The sequence below is a fragment of the Monodelphis domestica genome, chromosome 3 (genome assembly GCF_027887165.1).
Source record: "Monodelphis domestica isolate mMonDom1 chromosome 3, mMonDom1.pri, whole genome shotgun sequence".
NCBI classification, from domain to species: domain Eukaryota; kingdom Metazoa; phylum Chordata; class Mammalia; order Didelphimorphia; family Didelphidae; genus Monodelphis; species Monodelphis domestica.
The window spans coordinates 203,332,542-203,354,321 of record NC_077229.1 but is presented as its reverse complement, the minus strand read 5'-3'; the positions used below and the strand labels follow the sequence as shown (position 1 = coordinate 203,354,321).

Genomic DNA, 21,780 nt, shown 5'->3' with positions numbered 1-21,780 from the left:
GAATTAATCTCACACTCTGGCTATTACATTAAGAGAAAAATTTAGTCCTATGAGCTACTCATCCATTTCAATGATTATTTTCAAATGTTCCTTTAACTGACCTTTATGATTCAAAAGGGAGGCCACAGATAGAAGGACAACCTTGGAGGCAGAAAAGTATGGCTTAAGGTTCACTTCTGACACAACTGCCCTATGATAACCTTCCAGCAAGTCACAACTTTTCAGTGCCCCGGGTAGTACTCATAAGTTATAGAACAGGTGATGCTTTGCATTGACAATTGGATTTTCTTTCCAATTCTGGTCCAAAGAAATAAAAAACAAACAGGATGCTCACATCAAATCTGTTGGAAAAAAGCATTTCCTGCCACTTGCCCACATGACCTTGGACAAGTTTCTTCATCTGCAAAACCAGGATGTTAGATCAGATGAGTTCTAAGGAGACTTTCTCAACTGTAACCATTTGTGAGTTTAAGTGTTTTATGTTCTGGCAAATTTTAGTCAAAGTACCAAAGAATCATCTGAGTTATTTCCAAAAGCACTGGGCACCATGATACAATAGGAAGTCAACAGGCAGCAAGCAAGCCTTAGCCTTATTGTTAAGGGAGCAACTGTGCTTAATGTCTTTTGCCTTTTACCTCCAATTTGCTTCTTGGATTGCAATAAGCAACAGCCCTAGAGTGATGTATTAGTCTTATAACTAGTCTTATCACTTCAAAGGCAAACACTTTTCATTGTACTCCACTGTCAAGTTTTCACCTCTCCCTTCTTTTTTGTCTGTAACGGATGCAGAGGGATAAGTCAATCGATGAACATCTGTAAAAAGGAAACAGTGGCCACTTTTGGCAATCCTATGGATGTGCCTGTTGAATCAAAGAGAATGTCAGGATCTTGCTGTGAGGTGAGGCTCTCTACAACTGATCTTTCCCCCCTCTGATGCAAAATGATAAAGGATGGGATCAATTATATCGATTGGCTTGTGCGTTGTCATTTCTGCTCCTAACCTCCACTTCTTTGCAGCTTTCATACAAAGGACTTTAGCAGATCTTAAGATATGTTTGTTTGTTTTTTCCCCCAGCAGAAAAATGTGCTTAAGCAGAATGTCTAAAGCCATTAGGACTAGAGTTCTTCCTAAGAGTTTGTCAGTTTATCCAAAAGAAGTCTTGAAGGAGGCAAGGAGACAGCCATGCCACCATGCAAATGAGACAAGTCTTGAGATGTGATGAATCTTCTGTCTCCTTTCCCTCCTCCACTGACACTCGCTTTGAGGAAGGTTGTAAATGCAAGAGAGATTGTGGTATAATTCCTCAGACTGGCGTTTCTGCCCCCCAGTCACCATTCCATTATCTTCCAAATTGCTGTGTTTCAGAGAGATAAAGATTTTTTATGGCTTGCTGACTTGAAACAACCAGAAGAGCCAGAAAAGAGATGGCTAACCGGCCATGCATAGTAATTCCATTGGTAAATGACAAAATCTTTGTTTGTATGACATTTCCAAAATTACTGCAGAAGATGAATCTCAAATACAAAATGTCACATTTGGCATGCAAAACTATCAAAATATATTTCAGTATAAAATTCATAGAGGCGTTTAATTTAGAATGTGTTTAATAACTAAGTCTGCCTGCATCAGTAATCCTGCCTTGAGGTTTAAAAAGATTGTCTTATTTATTCACATGATGTTAATTTTTTTATATATATACTTTGGAAACCAAAATATCAAGGTTAAGTCTTCATTGTTAATTAAGATTTTCTAATTAAATGGAAAATAATTGTCATTCCAATTAGTTGTTAAGTATAGTTTGTATGGAAAACAAAAGAAGTTGAACAACTTTAACTGTTTACTGAACTTCTTGATTTCATTCCAGAAGCCATCTATCTATATGGAAATGCATATTATCGCTTCCAAAATATATCCCTGGCAGGATTAAAAAAGAGATTATTGTCTGTTGTAGGTTAATGGGTAGGGTTGCTAACTGTGGTGGTCAAGGGAGAAATCTCATTCCCCAAATGAAATATTTTGGCTCATATTAAAAGCATGAAGTGATAGAGGGATTCTTTCAGGTCATGTCATTGTGAAGGGATTAAATGTAGAAAATGTGATTTAAAGACATCTGGGTAATTTTACAATCTCAAATGAGTTTTGGTTTGATTATCTACAACAATATTAGTCTAATAAAAGCTTCATCTATTTGTATACCTCTCTCGCTACTCTCACAAATACAATTATGGCCTATTTGTCTCAGCAAAATGTTAACAGAGTAGCTCAAATATCCAATAAAGTATATTTTGATACATATGCTTCATGCCTAGCATTTTGTGCTTACAAGCTTTTGTATCAGGCAGATATAAATGTTTTCCCTCCTCCTACTCTCCCCCTTGATCCCTATAGGGCATATCGACTTACTGCATTTTTAGAAGAATATTAAATTATCTGATAAGGTGAGGTACAAATTTGCCCTGTGCTATAAGCACTAATCACCTTGGCAGGACTTATAATTATTGTAATAGGCGATGGCTGCCATGTTTCCAGCTATGTGCCTGAAGCTTAGTGGTCATGTCACCCATCATCCATGTCTTTGAAGGCATGCTGGGTTTTTTAGAAGTGTTGATTTCCCAAGAATTCTGTCTTATTAGAGCAAACTAATGACTTTTGGAGTCCGAGTTGGTTAGCATATAAGCAGGAAAAAGGGACTAAACTTTTTCCTTCACTTATAATCTACAAGTGTGTCTTTTGACTCCTTAATTATATCTCAAATGTCTTCATTACTTATCATTTCTAATGACAGGACTTGTTGGGGTTCTTTTTGAGTAATAAATTGTATGGTCAAATTAGACTCTTGCAAAATCCAATAACTGTGTCTTTTATTTAGGAGAGGAGATCCCAGGCACCTCATCATATTCAAATCCAGTTAAAGTGCTTGAGAGGAATTAAAGACAAAGTGCCTAAAGGCTCTTACTTCATTAAGGTTTCTTTACTCAACCAACTTGGAAATCCTGTCCTTCATTGTTCTAAAACAGAACAACTGAAAAATGGAATGCAACCCATCAGTCATGATGGAAACTTTTATGATGTGGGAATGTATTTCAACCAAAACCTACAGATGGTAAGCAAAGTCTCTAGATGCAGTCTTTCCCTTAAAGGTTAAATTCACTTAACTTTTCTAATCTTCAATTTTCTCATCTAAAAAATTGAGGTAATGTATATATACATAGATACATGTCATGTAAAATATGTATATATGAATATACATATATACAAAAACAAAACCAATAATGAATATTCTTATAGTGCCTTCTATGAGCTAGGCAGTGGACTAAGTGCTTTATAATTATCTTCTCATTTAATCCTCAAATCTTGCAAAGTAAGTGCTATTATTATCTTCATTTGACAGATAGGGAAACAGAGGCAAACAGAACTTAAGCAGCTTGTCTGGGTTCACATAGCTAGTAAGTGTCTGATGTTGGATTTGAAACCAGGTCTTTCTGACTTGAGTGTGAGTGAGTGAGTGTGTGTGTGTGTGTGTGTGTGTGTGTGTGTGTGTGTGTGTGCATATGTATCTAAGCATAAAATTCCTCTATATGGATTATATACACATATTCATATATCTACATATCTGAATATGTTTATATGTGTACTCTGTATATGTACATCTATATATTTAGACACAAAACATAAATGCATATATACACACATATACAACACATATACATATATGCACATATATTTAGATATAAAACTACTAATTTGAATTTGTTAGTTTTATTTTCTATATATTTCCAGAAGGAAGATGGATTGGGTCATTTTAGGAGGTTCCTAGAAAGTAAAATTTCAAATTCCAGTTATCTCTTTTGCCTTGGTGATTAAATATTAACTCTCTTGTTTGACATTCAAAGCTCTCCACAACTTGTTCCCCTTTTCCCTTCCCATTCTTCTTACCCTTTTCTCCCTTCCTCACACCCTGCTATCTGAGCAAAGTAGCCAGTTTGGTGTTCCACACACAGTATCCACCATCTGTCTTCTCTGAGAACATAAACAGACTGTCTCTCTTCCTCAGAATGCATTCCTACTTCTGTTTTTAATATTCCCTGGTTAGAGAATTTGTTAGAAATCTACATAGGAAATATTTTAAAACAGTAATTCATTATTTTTTGTTTGGAGTTCATTATTTTGAAAACTGTAATAATTTTGTAGTAGATAAATAAAACAACTCTTCCAATATCTTTGCAAAGAAAATCTCATGGATATAAGTCCATGAGGTCATGAAAAGTCAGATAGTACTGAACACAAGAACAAATAGTTCATTTGGAGGGCGGAGGTGCCTACGTTTACATGTACATTCTATGATAAGAAAATATTTGGCAAACAAATTCATGGTGTAATTGTTGAATAAATACTTGACCTAGGAAAAGATAAACTGCCTCAAAATACCTCAGTAATTTTCATTTCGAAGATGTAATTAATATGCTAAATGACAATGGAATCCTTTCACCTTTAAAATAAATCCAGCAGAACTTATACATGCCAAAACTTATTTGGTAGTTTGTTTTATTATACATGCTTGTAAGTAGTGAAAGCTTGATTTCTTTAAAATTCTTTAATTCTGACTGTCTTCTATAATTAACTCAAATGGGATCATTATCACAAAGAGGCAAAGGATGATTTTTTGGACTTAAAAAATTATGAAGTAATCTACTATTAATTATTCTTGTTAATTCTATAATGTTTAATTTTCATTTGGAGGTTACTGTATATTTAGTTGATAGATTGTACTTATAGATTTTTTAAATGGGTTAAAGAGGGTGATTTTCTAAAAACTTGAAAAAGCCCTTGCAGTTTTGAAAAGTAGTCCTGGAAATAATAAGCTATTAGTCTTTAAATAGTCTATAATTAGTCTATATTATCAGGGTTTTGTATTTTACCTCTTATATGTCTGAAAAGTTTTCAGTTCCCAGAATTTGTCAATGGAAAGGGCCATAAAATCATTCAATTCAAGGAATTGAAATGAGTTGTCCAAGGTCACATAGCTAATTAGTGAAAGAACTGGAACTTAAAACTGAATCAGAATATCTTATATTTTACTGCATTTTCTACTCTATGGAATAGAATCCCCATTATCAATGTTATTAAAAACATTATAATAATGCTTTATTGAGAGTAACAGTTTTTTTTTGTAGAAGATAATTTGGAAAGCCAGTTGAACATGGAATGATTCAAAACTTTACTGTGACACTAATATTATTTTAAATGCTTAAATAATACTTGTTTGTATGGAACTGATTAGCTAATTGAATGAAAAGTTATATAAATTGTGGAAGAAGCATGCAAAGGACAAAAACTGGGGATGAATCATCTGTCATTCAAATGAAAATTCCATTTGGAATGTTACTATTAAGAAATATGCATAGGGTACGACTACTATACTAGGTATTATTTAAAAGAGATAAAACTAAATGTCTATTGGAGAGGCTTTTCCATTTTATAGATGAAGTATCTTTTGTTATATAAACTTACTTCTGGATCATATAACTAAGGGTGTCTGGAGCTTCACAAAGAATTTCTTCTTGAGATCTCATACTTCAAACTCTTAATGACTATATTTGTCATTATCAAGAATACACTTTTAGGGCTATTTCATAATGTCTAGACTTTTCTGTGGATAAGGACATTGATATTCTCACCACGTTTTCTGGAAACTAATTCCAAAGAGTACTTGGATGAGCAGGGGTTGTGAGGCAGTAATAGGACCAAATCTGAATTTATGAGAGGTGTAAAGGGGGTTTTCAAGCATCGGGTTAAGATGCATATTCCCAAGTCTCTCCTTCCATTTCTTGACTAAGACTATTTAGAAATCCTAGGAATCTTACATAGATAGCTATCATCCTACCCTTCACCACACTCTAGAACTTTCAGAAGTTGTTTTTTATTTTCCTGAAGAGTAAAGATGTAAATTTAGCGAGTGGTCAATTGTGAGAAATCCTGGAAGATATAACAAAAAAGCTGAAAAAGTGTCCGGGAAATTGTTTGAACTTCTCTGTGAGTAATAGAAGCCAACAATTCCTCAGACAATAAAAGAGTTTTTTTTTTTCTGAAAAACATGAACAAACAAAAATCTCAGAAAAATGTTGAAAAAATAAGCCCAAATTTCCTTCTCTTATGTCAGGAACAGACAAAATAATTACCTCCTGTCACAGTCAAGGAAAATTTATTCTTTAGCCACCTGACAAAATGTCATTGAATAAGAGTTATCCCTTGATAATACCTGGCAAAATACAAGATCCCTTAAGAAACCAACTACAATATTGTATAATCAGTAATAAAGGAAAAGAAAAGGAAAAGTTCTAAAATAAAGCAAAATCATAGCAGACTCTGGCAGACAGGAAAGGGAAGCTGGTTGTGATTATTTGTTTTAGAATATAAATCCTGTTACTCAAAATCCTATTCATTCCACTGGGTTCTAGCCAGTCATGTTGAGTATTTCATCCTAAGCAGCCAATTCTCCCTGTCAGTCACTCTGCTAAAGACTTGCTGTAAACTGATGGTTGTATGACCTAGTCATTCCATGTAGTAGTATTTATGGACAATGAGAGTAGTTACACAAATACTCCCATGTACGTAGACATAGGTGTATGTATAAAATGCAATTCATAGAGGTTACATTATATATATATATATACATATATATTTGTTGTTGTTCAGTTGTTTTCAATTAAATCTGACTCTTTGTGACCACGGTTTGAGTTTTCTTGGCAAAAATATTAAGTAGTTTGCCATTGCGTTCTCCAGCTCATTTTACAGATGATAAAACTGAGGCCAAAAGGATAACTTACCAAGCTTCTCACTGCTGTTAAGTGTCTAAGGACAGATTTGAACTTAAGAAGTGCCATTCCTGGCATTCTACCACTGTGCCACCTAATTGCTCATATTTTACATATACATATATCCCTCACCTATCACAGGAATTATGTTCTAGAGACCCCCATTATAGATGAAAAATCTGTGAAGTAGAGACATTATATTTATTTTATTATTTATATATATTTTAAGGCTTTATATACCCTTCCCTACTCTCCTATAAATCTTTTCCACACTCATTAACCTTTTCTACATTCTTATAAACATTGAGTCAATTAGCACCAAGGATACAGAATACAGCACTGTGGTTGGTCCCATTTAATTCCATCAGCCAATAGTGTGCCATGTACAATCTCATGTTGGTAAACTTGTGCAAGTAATAATGGTGTACTGTATTTCAATTGTATACAGCACATATTGTAAGGGTTAAACTGGTAGGAGCTTGACAAAAATGAGGAGAGCAGTTGAATAAAACACTTAGTTTAATTTGAGAAGTATATATAGAAAATAGAAAGGTAGAAAAGAGAGATTATTATTCTAATACCCTATAACTATAACTAAATTCCTAATACTAACTAAAATTTCTAAAATTCTACTTCTGTCTTCTGAGGACAGGTTCTTCTTGCCTGGCAAGACCAGGCCTATCTAACCTACATTATCTAAAAACTGATTCACTAACTACCTATCTTACACTAATAAATCAATAGCTACCACCCATGATCTCTTTAAAATCTGTTTCTACCAACCAACTGTCAGTAGCAAACTTCCAGTATCCCTTGACTAAGAGACAGATCTCTTGCTCTTACAAAATCCAGAAGCAAAAGACCTAACTGCCAACTGATTCCTTCCTTATCTCCACCCTTGTCTCCTTGGTAACAGAATCATCAGCTCTGGCTCACTGACCCCTATCAATTCTGCTCTACTTAGAAATCCTGCTCTCCTGTCTCTTAAAGAGACAGAGGGAGAGATTAAGAAAATCCCTTTAATAGTATTCATTCACAAAATCCCATGATATAATGAAAACACAATACAGAATTTATATATATATATATATATATATATTAAACCGATGATACCTTGAAGCCATGATAAATGAATTGTGATATAGTGAGGGATGACTGTATCCTTTATTAAAGCCATGTGAGATTGTTAATTCATGGTTATGAATAGCAGTTAATATTTATGGCAAAGTAGTAGGTAACTAAATTCTGATTAGTGATAATAATGAACCCTTGATGCAATCACAGGTTGAATTTGTATTATTTGAAGCTATAATTATGTGAAATATAGTAATTGAGTCTCACTCAAAGGAATCATATAGTTTGAATTAAAATAATGCACTTACTAATTCTGCACTAATTGGGATCTGCTTATAATTAGCAAAATCATGAACTGTGATTTTTGTCTATATTGCTATAATGAAGGATTCTCATTTCTTTCCTTCAGCATACTCTTCTGTGATTTGACAATAGAGCTATAGACAGTACTCTGATTTTTCATTTTGCTTGTTGTTCTTTACTGGGGATAGTAATTATATTTTGCCTTTAAACATTATACTATCTACATTAAGGATGATATAAATGTTACAGAATGGTGATAGACTTTTTTTCTGTGTGTTCTAATCATCTAAAGAAGAAACCTGTTTCTTCTTATATAAAGAAAGTATAGGTTATGACTAAAATGAAAAATAATGCACTTACTAAAATATAAATACTGGGCTGGGGCATATATATTCACTGTGCCCCAAAGCAACATATTTCATCCTGCTTGACTTGAGGGTTGATTTAAAATTTCATAACATTCTGTGGTAGAGACTTGAAGAGACAGAGGTTTTGCAGGACAAACCAAGATGCAAGAAACAAGGCCGGGGACCTGTCTGTCAATCAAGAGGAAGGTTCCAAATGGAATGTTCCCAGGAGGAGAGGCAGTTGAAGCTGACTGAAGGACCCTTGTGGGGCTGGCTTGGCTTTGGGCTATCTCACCAAAGGAGAAACCTCTGCTCTCTCTGGGGGTGGACTGACCAAGAAGGGAGACTTTGGCTCTCTGAGTATTTTCTGATCAAAGGAGACAAGCCTGACTGTAGGGAGAAGAAGCTGAGAACTAATCTTGTTAGATTTGTCCTAGTCTGAAGGACCCTTGAGGGGGGCTTCTGAAATTAGGCTGAGTGACCTTGCTGGCTTTGTGAAGAAGAAAGAAGATTTTAAACAGTTGTCTCTAACTGTCCCCCTGTCACAGTTGTGACTGGACTGATTTCCCCAAACCCTCAAATTCTCATTATAGATTAGGGAAAACCTCATCCCTCTTTCCTCAATTTCCCATCCTGTTTTTTCCCAATAAACCCCTTACCTGAGGAAGAAAACAAGAGTATCTTCATAGCCCATTGGGGGGGAGGGGCAAAGCCACAAGCTTCAAGAAGAAACTGGGAGGGAGAAGCTGGAAGAAGGGAAGGGGGTGAGGGAGTGTGTGGGATTTGGGAGTGAAGGGAGGAGGAGTTTAGGAAAGAGATTGATCCATTAGCCTTCACATAGGGATCAGTAGGCAGACCCCAGAGCATTCCCCTGTGGCAACATCGCTTTCTATCTCTGTAGTACTTCTATCTCCACCATTGTAACCAGGCAACCCTCAGGTGTGTCCCCATACTAGCAGCAGCTTTCTCTAGTCTCAAGCCATAGTGCATCCAGTCATATTACAACAAGAAACAGTGTCACACAGATTAACATTTCTATTTCAATTCACAGCATCTATTACCAAAAGATTCCAGCATTCTGTTGAAATATGAGTATTAGATACCACAGGGTTGGTTTCTTATTGTTTCTGAGGCTACTGGTCACACTGAAGGAAGTGATAAGGAGACACATTGGTGGTAACAAACTAACTTTTTGTTATGAATTTTTTTTTGTCAGATCTGCTGATTCTCTGAAATTTTTGGAAATGACTTTTTGGGGCACCTTCTTCCAATTTAGGCTCTACATTTAATTCTAGTTATATATGTGACAGTATCTATGCGAGCTGGTAATTGTAGCTATATTATGTAGACATTTATGAATGGAATAAAATTATTATTTTAGCTAGGATATATAAAATAAATATAAAAGATAAAAGATTATTTTGCAGAATGAAATGGAGACAGTACTAAATTTGGAGTAAGATAATCCAGATTCAAATCCTATCTCTTCTCTCTTACTTGTGTAACACTGGACCAGTCACTCTCTAGACCTTAGTTTTCTTATCTATAAATTGTTATTGGTGGTAGCTTAAGTGATGTCCAAATTCCCTTTCACAAATCTATGGTGCTAGGAAATTTTTTTGGGAATAGTAGGATCAAAGGCTCTTTCTAAATTAAGTGGACTTGTGAATGATTCAATCATTGCCATTTTCATATTCTTGTTGAATTCTTCATAGTTAACTGCTTAATTTTTCCATATTTATACCCATCATTTGATGTGGAGCCAGAAGTTAGTTGTGATTGTATACAAGAATAGAAACCAGACCAGTTTAAAGTGCTAGACCTGGAGTCATGAAGACCTGAGTTCAAATTCAGCCTTAATACACCTAGGGAAATTAATTTCTTCATGCCTCAGTTTCCTCATCTAGAAAATGGAGATAATAATTGCATCTCTATCTCAGGTATGTTATGATGAAAAAAATAAATATTTATATAGTTCTTTTGTACTTTAAATTATTAATTAAATTATATTATTATTATTACTATTATTAAAATCAGCATTAAGTAATTGAGCTGAAATCTTGAAGAAAATTGTTTCTGGAGCCCATTCAATTCTTCTTCCTTAACTCTCAAGTTTCTTTTATGATCACTACTTTTTACAATTACTATTTATTAATCATAAGCACAAGTAACACATGAACATCTAGGAGTGAATAATTGCTATCTATTCTTAGATGATATTTGTATGTATGATAGCTTTTTTCAGAACATAGTGCATACAAAAAGGAGGATCAATGTCCTGATCCTGAGTTCAACCAACGAGGAGATCATAGTTGGTAGAAATGACAGGAACCTATCAAAGAAGTGGTGATTTTATTTTACCATTCATAATTGTTAAGGAAGGAAGAATACTAACTATACTTTGATAGATATTCTATATTTCAAGAGCAGATTTTCCCTTTTTATTATTCAAAATTTTATGAAAACCAAGCAAAACAAGTATTTTCATATACAAAGAAGATAGTATAAAATCACAAATCTATATGTTTAGCTTACCTTTCTTCATATCTACATAACAAATCCCATCTACCAGTATCTCAGCTTCTCCCCACCTTTGCTGCATCACAAATTGTCAGGGATCCCAACATATACATATAAATTAATTTTCATGTTTCACCTTTCTTTTCCCTTTCTGGAGGTAACATTCACAGTTTATTCTTCCATCATTGATTCAATGACTGTGTATAATGCTCTCCTGGTTCTATTCATATTCATTTCACTGTTCATTATTTTCTTGTAGTTCTTTCCAAGATTCTTCTAATCTTAACAGTATTTGTTTTATTTTTACAAAAGCTTTTCAATTTAATATACTAAAATTATTCATTTTGCACTTTACAATGCTCTTCATCTTTCGTTGACTCATAAATTCTTCTATACATAAAGATGATAGGAGTATGTTCCTTGTTCTAATGTTCAATGATATCCCCTTTTATGTCTTGTGAAAGGTAATTTTTATTCTCTTTGTCTATTTTAAGTTAATCAATCAATCAAGTTAAGTATCCCTATTTAACACTTAGTAGGTCACTAACAAAGAAAGTTCACACCCTAACAGGTGTGATATTTTTTACCTCCTCCTTATATTTCCCACTTTAATATCTCTACCTTACTGCAAATAAATCTACTAACAGTCTATTGGTTCATTGTTTAATTTTAATTTTTATAAACAGCAACCACAACAATTTTTTTAACCATTATTATGTTTGTCAAACTGAATTTTTAACTATTATATTTGGCAACCAATTTAAATTATTACAGTCTAGATTATGTATCTAGTTTGATCATTTCTTAGTGAATGGTATAAGATACTGATCTGTATCTACTTTCTGCCAAACTAGCCTCCACTTACCCCAGCAAATTTTACCAGTTCTGTTCTGTGATAGAGACATGAAGAGAGAGAGGTTTTGTAGGACTTGTGGACCAAGATGCAAGAACCAGGATTCCAATGGAATGTCCTGGTTGATGGCAGTTTAAGCTGACAGGGGGGAGGGGACTTTGTCTCCGACTGGAAGTCACTCTTTTTCCTTGAAGGTTTGAAACTGGCTGAAAGGACCCTGGTGGGGGTAAAGGGTGGGAGGTTTGGGGCGGGCCTGACTTGGCTTTTGGTCTCTGTGTCTCTGACTGGAAGTCACTCTCTCACTCCCTGGAAGTTTGATTCTGGCTGAAAGACCTTTGTGAAGCTGATTTGGTTTTTTGGGTTTCTCTGGCTCTGAGCAGTGGAAGCTGTCCAAGGAAGAAGATTTTGAGTTGGTGATGATCTCTTTGAGAGTTGAGCTGGCCAGGAGAAAAGGAGAGATTTTGAACTTTGTTTCTTTCTGGGCTTAAGCTGAGAGACCTGGCTGATTGGTGAAGAAGAAAGAAGATTCAAACAGTTGTCCTCCATCTCCCTAACTGTCTCAGAGTCACAGTTTGTGACTGGAATACCTCCTCAAACCTTTCTAAAATTATCCCTATAGTTTAGGGAAATCCTCATCCCTCTTACCTCAGTTTCCCATCCTGTTATCCCAATAAATCCCTTGACTGAGAAAGCAACTGGAGTATCTTTATAGTTCATTTAGCAGGGAGGGAAGAAGCAAAGGCTTCAAGAAGATTTGGAAGGTGAGGGAGGCAAAAGGGAGAGGTTGGTTAAGGGAGGAAGTGAGTGAGGAAGGAGGTTAGGAAGTAGATTGATCCATCAGCAATCAGTAGGGATCAGCAGGCAAACCCCAGAGTAAACCCCAGGGCATTCCTTTATAAGTAGTTCTCCTGTGTACCAGTATCCCTGTGTGTGGCATCCCTCATTCTACCTCCATTACCAATAAGCAGGTTTAGGTTCCTATAGGCAGCCTTCTCTAGACACAGCCAGCCAGAGAACACAGTCATTGCTGCAGTATCAGTTTCCCCTCAGTTTACTTTCTCCATTTCAACAAGTAATAGTTTCCAGTCAGTTTACTTATTTTATTTCAGTTCCATTGATCTTTCTATTTCTTAGCCAAAATTATATAGTTTTGATAATTACCGCTTCATGATACAAAAATCTGGTATTGCTACACCTTCTTCCTTTACATTTTATTTCCATTAGTTCCTTTGTTATTCTTGATCTTTTATTCGTCCACTTGAATTTTATTATTTTTTCTAACTCAATGAAATAGTTTTTGGGGGTACCTTAGTTGGGATAACTTTAGGTACAATTGTCATTTTAATTATATTGGATCTGCTCACCAATGAACAAGGAATATTTCTCCAGTTATTTAAATCTGATTTTTTTATGTGTAAAAAGTGTTTTATAATTGTGTTGACGTAATTCCTACATTTGATTTGGAAGGTATACTCCCCAGTGTTTTATTCTATCTGTGATGATTTTAAATGGAATTTCTGTTTCTTCTTGATACATTTTGTTAGTTATATGTAAAAATTCTGATTATTTATGTGTATTTGTTTTATATCATGCAACTTTGCTAAAATTATTGATAGTTTCAACTAACTTTTTAGTTGAATTGCCAAGATTTTCCACATATACCATCATGTTGTCTACAGAGTTTTAACACCTCTTTACCATTCTGATTCCTTCAATTTCTTTTTCTTCTCTTATTGCTTTTGCTAACATTTCTATTAATATGTTAGATAATATTGGTAATAATAGTCATCCTTGTTTCACTCCTGATCTAATTAGGAAGGCTTCTAGCTTTTCTCCATTACAAATAATACTTGCTGATGGTTTTAGGTAGATAGCTCATATAATTTTAAGAAAAATACATATCTATTTATACCTACTTTTTTAACCTATTCTTTCAAGTGCTTTTTTAATAGGAATGAGTATTGTATTTTTGTTAAAGACTTTTCCTTTATCTGTTGATATAATAATATGGTTTTTATTATATTTTGTTAGTGACATTATCAATTATATTGATTGTTTTCCTTATATTAAACCATTCATTCATTGTTGGTATAAATCCTATTTGGTGATAATGTATTATATTTGTTGTAGAAAAGATTTAATTTCAAAACATTCCAAGTCAATAAAATCTGGAACCAATAGCTTGAAACTCTTAAAGAGAAGTGACTCCAGAGATATTGGATGGTCTCAAAAATGACATTCTGATCATAGAATAAGAAATGCTTCTCTCATACAAGAAAAAGGGAGAGATCTTAAGAGATCAATGTAGCTCAAAAAGAACTCATCAACCAATGCCAATTTCAAAATTATATATACCAAAGATTGAAGCAAGGACATATCATTGGATAAACAAAGAGGAATGGAATAGTCTTGAAAGAATCATGCTAAGAAGTCTATACTTGAAAACAAACAAAGTCTTTAAATTGTGGTGGAGAAGAAGAGGAACAGGAAGGAATGCAGCCACTGCTTGGAATTGCTAGGACAATGGAAACAAATGATAAAGTAAAACTATTATATTCATATTTTGCTTCATTTTTTAATTACCAAGGAGAATGATCTCTAGAAGGGAGAAGACAGAACAAAAATGCTAAGCAGGAATGGCAATAACCAGAAATGTGACGACATGGTAAAAGAATGTTTAGCTATTTCAGTGAATAAAAGTTCCCCAGGCCCAGGTGACTGGCATTCCTGGATAATGAAAGCAGAGATTGTAGATATGAATCCTGAACTGATGTAGTGCAATGGGAAAGGTTCTGGGATTTGAAGTCAAATGATTGGAGCTAATATCCTAAGTCTAGAACTTAGTAACTGGGTCATTTTATGTAAATCTCTCAACTTCTCCAGGCCTGAGTTTCTTCTGTAAAAATGAGAGAGGTAGACTGATCCCTTTCAAAGGTCCTTTCTGGTCTGTTGGTCTGAAAAGCATATGGTTTATGTGAGGCTATGTATACATAGGTTGAGTTACCCTCAAAAAGCTAAGTTGACTCATTATACAGAAAAGATACTGCCTATAATCAGGTGAATGAGTAGGTAGGTATTCATGATTCTGTTATTATGTGTGATTACCCACCCAGAGGACTTTCTACTGTGACAGAGCGCTTATTTATGAGGCTTCATAGGATGTATGCTGCTCTTGTATGGACAGGTAATTGGTGGACACTTGCAAATGATTCAAAACTTAGGTGTCATCCTCGACTCCCAAGTCTACTTTTTCTCAAAATGCAATGTTATAAAGTCCTATTGATTCTATCCTGATAACATCTCTTGTATAGGGCCCCTTCTCTATTCTTACAATGCATGAAATGTTCTCCTTCTTTGCTTCCACTTCTCAGCTTCCTTGGCTACCTTCAAGTGTCAGATAAGGTCCCATGTTCTGTATGTAACCTTTTCCTGTTGTTTTTTCCTTAAACCTTTACCTTCTGTCTTAAAACTGATACTGAGACAGAAGAGTGGCAATGGCTAAGCAATTGGGGGTAAGTGATGTGTTCAAAGTCACAGAGATAATAATTATCTGAGACCATATTTGAAACCAAATCTTTCTACCTCCAGGCCTGGCTCTCTATCCACTGTGATACCTAGCTGCCCCTGGCCTTCCTTAATCTTAAAAATTTAATTTGAGATGCCTCCCCGTTTATACTGTATGTATCTTGTTGTACACAGTTTGCATGTTGTCTCCCCCATTATATTGTTAGCTTCTTGAGAGCAGGGTCTATTTTTTTGCCTTTCATTGAACCCTCAACACTTAACACAGTGCCTGGCACATAACAGATTCTTAATAAATTCTAGTAGACTGAATGAGCTCAGATCCACTTGGAATCTACATAAAAGCAAATATTCCCTGTTGGGATTCTTTCTCTAAGAGTAGTAGTAGATCCATTACTGCTGCCGAATCATCAAAAAGGATTCATAATACATCAAAAAGAAATATCTTTCTACTACTTTGAAATTTACTTCTAATGTATGTGTGGGTATCACTACCATTTCATCCAAATGGCACTCTAAAGCTTATCCCTGATATTTTCTAAAGAGATTAGCTAACTATGTGTTCTTCAAAATGGCAGAATTATTGAAATTGTAGTTCAGGTTTATAGGCAGTTGGGAATGGTGGAGAAGAAGTATATCAGAATGAAGAGAGAAGGTCATGAGATGTTTACAATAAGAAGAGAAAACACTGAATAACAGAAAAGAAACAAAATCAGAAAAGCTTATACACTAAACAAATTAATTAACAACAACATCAAAAAGAAAATTGTTCCAAAAGGTCATGTGGTTTAGTCAGGCTAACCCTGAGGCAGATCTCAAATAACATGACCAGAGTTCCCTCTGTGCCCCAGGTAAACTGTACTAAGTCTAGTTATGTTGATGTTATTAGGTTATTGTTTTTGGAAGGATACAGCGTCCTGGAACACTTAATCTAATGTTTTAGTGAATTCTGAGGTTTCTTTCTATTTCAAGTTTGAATGTTTAATTGCAATAATACACTATAAACAAAGAAAATAAAACAGTATCCTCTTTAGATGTATTCTGTATTTATTTTCTATATACAAGTATCTCTTCTACATCACAGGGTTAGAGCCATGGCACCTCCACGATCTGGAAAATCCACATAAAATTTTTTGATCCTCTTTTTTGTAGTAAGGAAGAAATCTAAAGTTTTTCTTTTTCTTTTGTAGAGTGTTTACAGTACCTTATTGTAGAATTTGGGTTAAATATTTGGTCATAAGTTATATAATTGTGAGTTTTTTCCATCATCTGATAGCTTTTATGTGTCATCTATGGCTTCTGCAAAACTCTCTCCCTCCAAATTCCCATTTAATTTCTTACGCTAACATGCAATGTATAGAAATAACTATGGGGAAAGACATAGTGTGGAATTTATACATGTCCTTGTCTTCTCAGTTAGAATTTGAGATACCAGAGTATAGAAATTATTTTATTTATTTCATTTGTATCATTGATGCTTAGAAGAGGGTCTGGAACAAAGTAGATGTATTTTTAAAAATTTGACTGCTTGATGTATACAGAATAGAAAAAAATGAAACCATAAATCTCTGATATATGCATCTTGGTTTTGTACATGTTAAATAAGAAGTACTAATACTATCCTTTTTGTACATTTTAAAAATATTGCATTGTCTCTCTTTTCATTTTATAAGGGGAACACTATCACTATCCTCTCCTCCTTCCAATAACTGCCCCTATATTTCTGGCCACATTTTACAAAGTACATTGATAAGCTATACAGTGTATAGAAATAGGGAACTATAAGGAATTAGATTTCCTGTGTTTGGCCCTGGAATAATGTGTAGAAGTTGTAGATGCTGGTTAAGACTTGCTGTAATTCAAGTCAAGCCAATAAACATTTATTTAGTCTTTATTATATGCCAGGCACTGTGCTTGATACTGAAGAGAGAAGGCAGCACATAAAACATCAAAAAATTAGGGGAAATGGAAATGTTAAATTTAATGGTTGGACTTAAATTATATGAAATAATGTGGTCATTGAAATTATTATATCTCATCAGAAGTTTATTTACCAAAATAGAGGGGAAACAATAAAGCAGAGAATTTTGAAAGAGGTTAGAGAAAATACCTGTACTAGTCCTCAGCCAGGAGGGCCAATAGTGAGTAACCATGTGGCCTCCTTCAAGATGGAAGCTAGTCTCTTAGGAAACTAGGAAAGGAGTTATCCTTTTCACTCACCCAACAAAGCAGCACAAGAGTCTGAGTCTAAGTTGAAGTCAGGATCCATGCTTCATTCTCCAGTGAAGTTCCATCGAAGACTCTCCAAGAGTCACTCTCCACAAGTCTCAACTTCACAAGACTGTCCCAGTTGAAGGATTTTGTGGCTTTTATGGTGGTTTCCTGTCCCTGCCCCTCTTCACAGGGGTCAATCACAGTTTCTAAATTGTCCAACACTGTCCAGGGGCAGTGTCTGTGGGACTGACTTCCCATCTCTAAAAGTGTTAACTCTCCTAGGATTTCCAGGACAGGAAGATAATTGGGGGATGGAAGAGAAGTCTAGAGAGGCAGGAGTATAGCAATGAGAGGAATGAAGGATTAAGAAAAAAACAATCTGTACCATCATAGCTGTCCAAAATTAGAATGGACAACATCTTGTTGCATGTATCAGAGAAGAAATTGATCTTTGGGTTTAGGTTCAACTTGATAACAGATGAAACTCTTCCTATCTCTGAGTTGTTGTAATTATGTTATTTCATCTACTTAAAGATTCTGTGCCTCAGAAATATCTCAATGACCTCATTCTACCCAACATTTTTAGCAATGATTTAAAGTCATAGAGAACATGATCATCAGAGGAAAACTAACATATATGGTTTCAGAATTGATTTCCAAATAGTTTCTATAGACCCTAAACTGATCTCTGTGTTTTAGATACTTACATTTCCCTACACAAAACTCAGCTTAAATGGCCTTTCTCACAAGAAGCATTTCTTGATGCATCTAGTTGTTAGCACCTTATACTGTTTTCATTTATTTTGAACTTACTTATTTGTGTATATGATCTTTTTTACAACTAGTCCAGTACCTGTCATGTACTAGGTAATTAATCAGTTAGATGAATCCTGCCTACAATATCAATCAATCAATCAATATTTATTAAGCACCTACTGTGTACACAATAACTGTGCTAAATATTGGGGATACAAAAAGAGTCAGGTAAGTCCCTCAAGTTGCTTACCATTTTATGGGGAAATAACATGCACAGAAATATATACAATAAAAGCTCTAAAGGATAAATAGGAAATAATGGAGATAAGACTGGAATTAAGAAAAGATGAGGAAGTCTTCCTATGGAAGTGGTATTCAGAAGAATCTAGAGAGGGCAGAAGTTGGAGTAGAACAGGGAGAATGTTCCAGACAGTGAGAGGACAGCCAAAGAGAATACCTGAAACAGAGAGGTGGAGTAACTTGTTCATGGAATAACCATGAAGGCAGTGTCAGTTTTGGTAACTGAACTTTGCTAGACATAATCTCAAAGTCCAAAACTTGGATTAAAAATTAGGAATGAGTTACTGGAAAGAGTTAGCATTTTTTAAAAAGAAAAAGATTATAATCTTGGTGAATCGTGTTGCATATTTTTATATAGTCAGAGCAGATCTATCATATTTTGTTCAGTTCAGGGCATGAAATAAAAAAAAAAAGACTAACATTTGTATGGTACTTTCTATATACCAAGCACTATACTAAACACTTTACAAATATTATCTCATTTGATTCCCCCAACAACCTTGGGAGGTAAGTGTTATTATGTTCCCCACTTCATAGATAAGAAAATAGGACCAAACAGATTAAATGACTTAATCACATAGTGCTAGCAAATGTCTGGTGTCATATTTGTACTTGGGTCTTCCAGATTCCATGCCCATGCATTCTATTCACATTATCATGCATACTGAAGTATATCCAAAGTGGAGAAGGAAATAAGGATGGTAGTGATTACATGCCTGTCATTTGAAGACTAGCCTAGATATTGATCTAGGAATGGATGGAAGGTCTTTCTCTTATAAAGGTCATGATCCAGTATTGCATTTTTCCTTTTCTTTTTGATAAATCAATTCATAAAGACTACTTACTAGTAAAAATTCAAGGTCATATAGAATTTTCTTCATATACATTTTAACTAAATTATTAGATACAAAATCTACTGTGAATATATCCATAGTTTACACAAAGAAACATATATATGTATAAACTATGTCTCTTTTATATATTTATGCATACAGAGAAACAGAGAATAAATGAACTTAGTCAAGTATTAACAATATACAAAATCCAGAACAGCATTGGTGGCTCTATAGAGATATGACAACTTCCTTGAATTATGTGAGAAATTGAAGTCAATTGCATGATATTTTTGGTCTTCTAATTATCCCAGAAGGCTAAATTTGAAAAAGTTTTCTGAAAGTCACTATTCTCAGACATTTGGGGCAGTCTACTGATCTGAAGCATTTAAGAAGTTTATTTGAGTAAGATTGTAAGCTGGTTAGTATTTGCATGAGAAGATGACAGCCATAATCTGACAAAAAATACAAATGAAACTCTCCTTCATAACTATCTAAATGAGTAATTCTCTTTTAATCTTGATAAGGTCACCTTTAGAGAACAGATGGAGCTCTTCAGTCAAGTGTCCTTAAATATACTCACCCACATTTCATCAAATCTCTTAAATCTTCAATTGTTTCAAAAGGTGTGTTTTTTGGGAGGGTGCAAGGAGAGTTGGAGGTAGAAGAGAGGATTGTGATAGGAATGACAGCAGGGCTGGCAATGCCATCAAGTTTCCTTGATATATGTCCTTTGTAAATTTAATGATTTATTAAAATCTCTGATAAAACTAAAAGAAAAGTTATATGCTTATTTGATGACAATGGAGTAGAGAAGAATTTGGAGTCCTTTTCCTTAGGAAGAATTAGATAAGGAAAGGAAAAGAGAGGGTGGAGTTATTAGAGGTCAATAAACTATCGAGCTTTTATTGGTTAGAGCTTCTTGAACTCAAAGGAATAGGGACCATAAATGTTTCCTGGGGCATTCCAAAGTTAACTGGTCCCCAAAGTATCAAAGTAGCATTTACCAAACCAACCTTATACATATTTCCCCCTTGATGCACTCTATGGTTTAGTGAAACTGCCTCCTGGCTGTTTCACACAAATGGCATTCCGTCCTTTATCTATATTCTCTTTCATACACTTCTCTTCATGCCTGGAATGAACTCTCTTCTCACCTCTGCCTATTAGAATTCCTAGTTTCATCAGTACCCCTTTCAAGATAAGACCTTACTTATCCCTTTGGATGCTAGTGCTTCATCTTAAATTATCTCTACCTTGTATTTGTTTTTTTTTAGATTTTATATATAGTTATGTAGGTTCATGTGGACTTTTCTCTCTAATTTCTTTGGCTAATATGTCTAACAGTAAGGCTCTGGGGCATTTTTATCAGGTATTATTTATGGAATTTGATTGGTTTAGGCTTTTTCCTATCTAGTCTATAACATTGAACTACTTTTGTAGTTTTTTAGCATTCTTGAATAGTTTTGATTATAACTGGTTTTAATGTAATTAGAAATTTGGGAGGACCATGATCTCTTTATTCCTCATTTTAAAAAATGATTTTTTAGAGCTCAATCTTTTATTTTTTCAAATGTATTTTGTTGTTATTGTGTCTATCTCTCTAAAGTGGCTCTTGGCTGGAACAGAGGTAAGTCTTTAATAGTTTAGGTAGTATTATTTTTTAATTGGTCATTGCCTGACCACAAGCAGAGATTTGCCCTCCCCAATTATTTAAATAAAATTTTATTTCTTTCTAGTGTTTGCAATTATATTAATATGTCTAGTGTCTTTTCAGATTGACTCCCTTATATTTTATTCATTTTTAGTAAGTTAAATGGAATTCCATGTTTTCTACTATTTCCTTCAGGATTTAGTTGTGATTTACAAACCATGGCAATTATTATAGATTCATTTTTCCCCTAGTACTTTATAAGTTAGTATCTCAGTTGCTTAGCTTATACCCTGGAATTTGCTAAGTAAACAATCATATTTCCTTCAAGTTGGGATAATTTTTCCCTCATATCTTCTATACCCCATTGTTTGTCTTTTTAAAATAACCAATTGAGGATTTTATTCCTTCAATTAAAAAAATATTTCTCCATTCAACACTTTTGGAATGTTTTGCTGTTGTTCCAAAATATTGATGGCTTTTTTAGGACCCTCTTTTTCATCAGATAATTTTGGTTCATTTCCCTCATGTAATGTTTATTCATTTTGTTCTGGAAGCTCTTTGAGTTGTTGCTTATTTACCTTTAGTTTT

The 21,780-nt window shown here is 34.4% G+C and overlaps 1 protein-coding gene across 1 annotated transcript in view; it reads left to right on the top strand.

The window, feature by feature from the left end:
• Positions 1–690: 690 nt before the first annotated feature.
• Positions 691–21,780, top strand: part of LOC130458089 (uncharacterized) — a 45,378-nt gene continuing 24,288 nt past the window's right edge. Inside the window, exons 1-2 of the mRNA XM_056821052.1 lie at positions 691–898; positions 2,871–3,104. Coding sequence (XP_056677030.1) covers positions 806–898; positions 2,871–3,104 — 327 coding nt within the window. The 5' untranslated portion in view covers positions 691–805. The remainder of the gene's footprint in view (positions 899–2,870; positions 3,105–21,780) is intronic.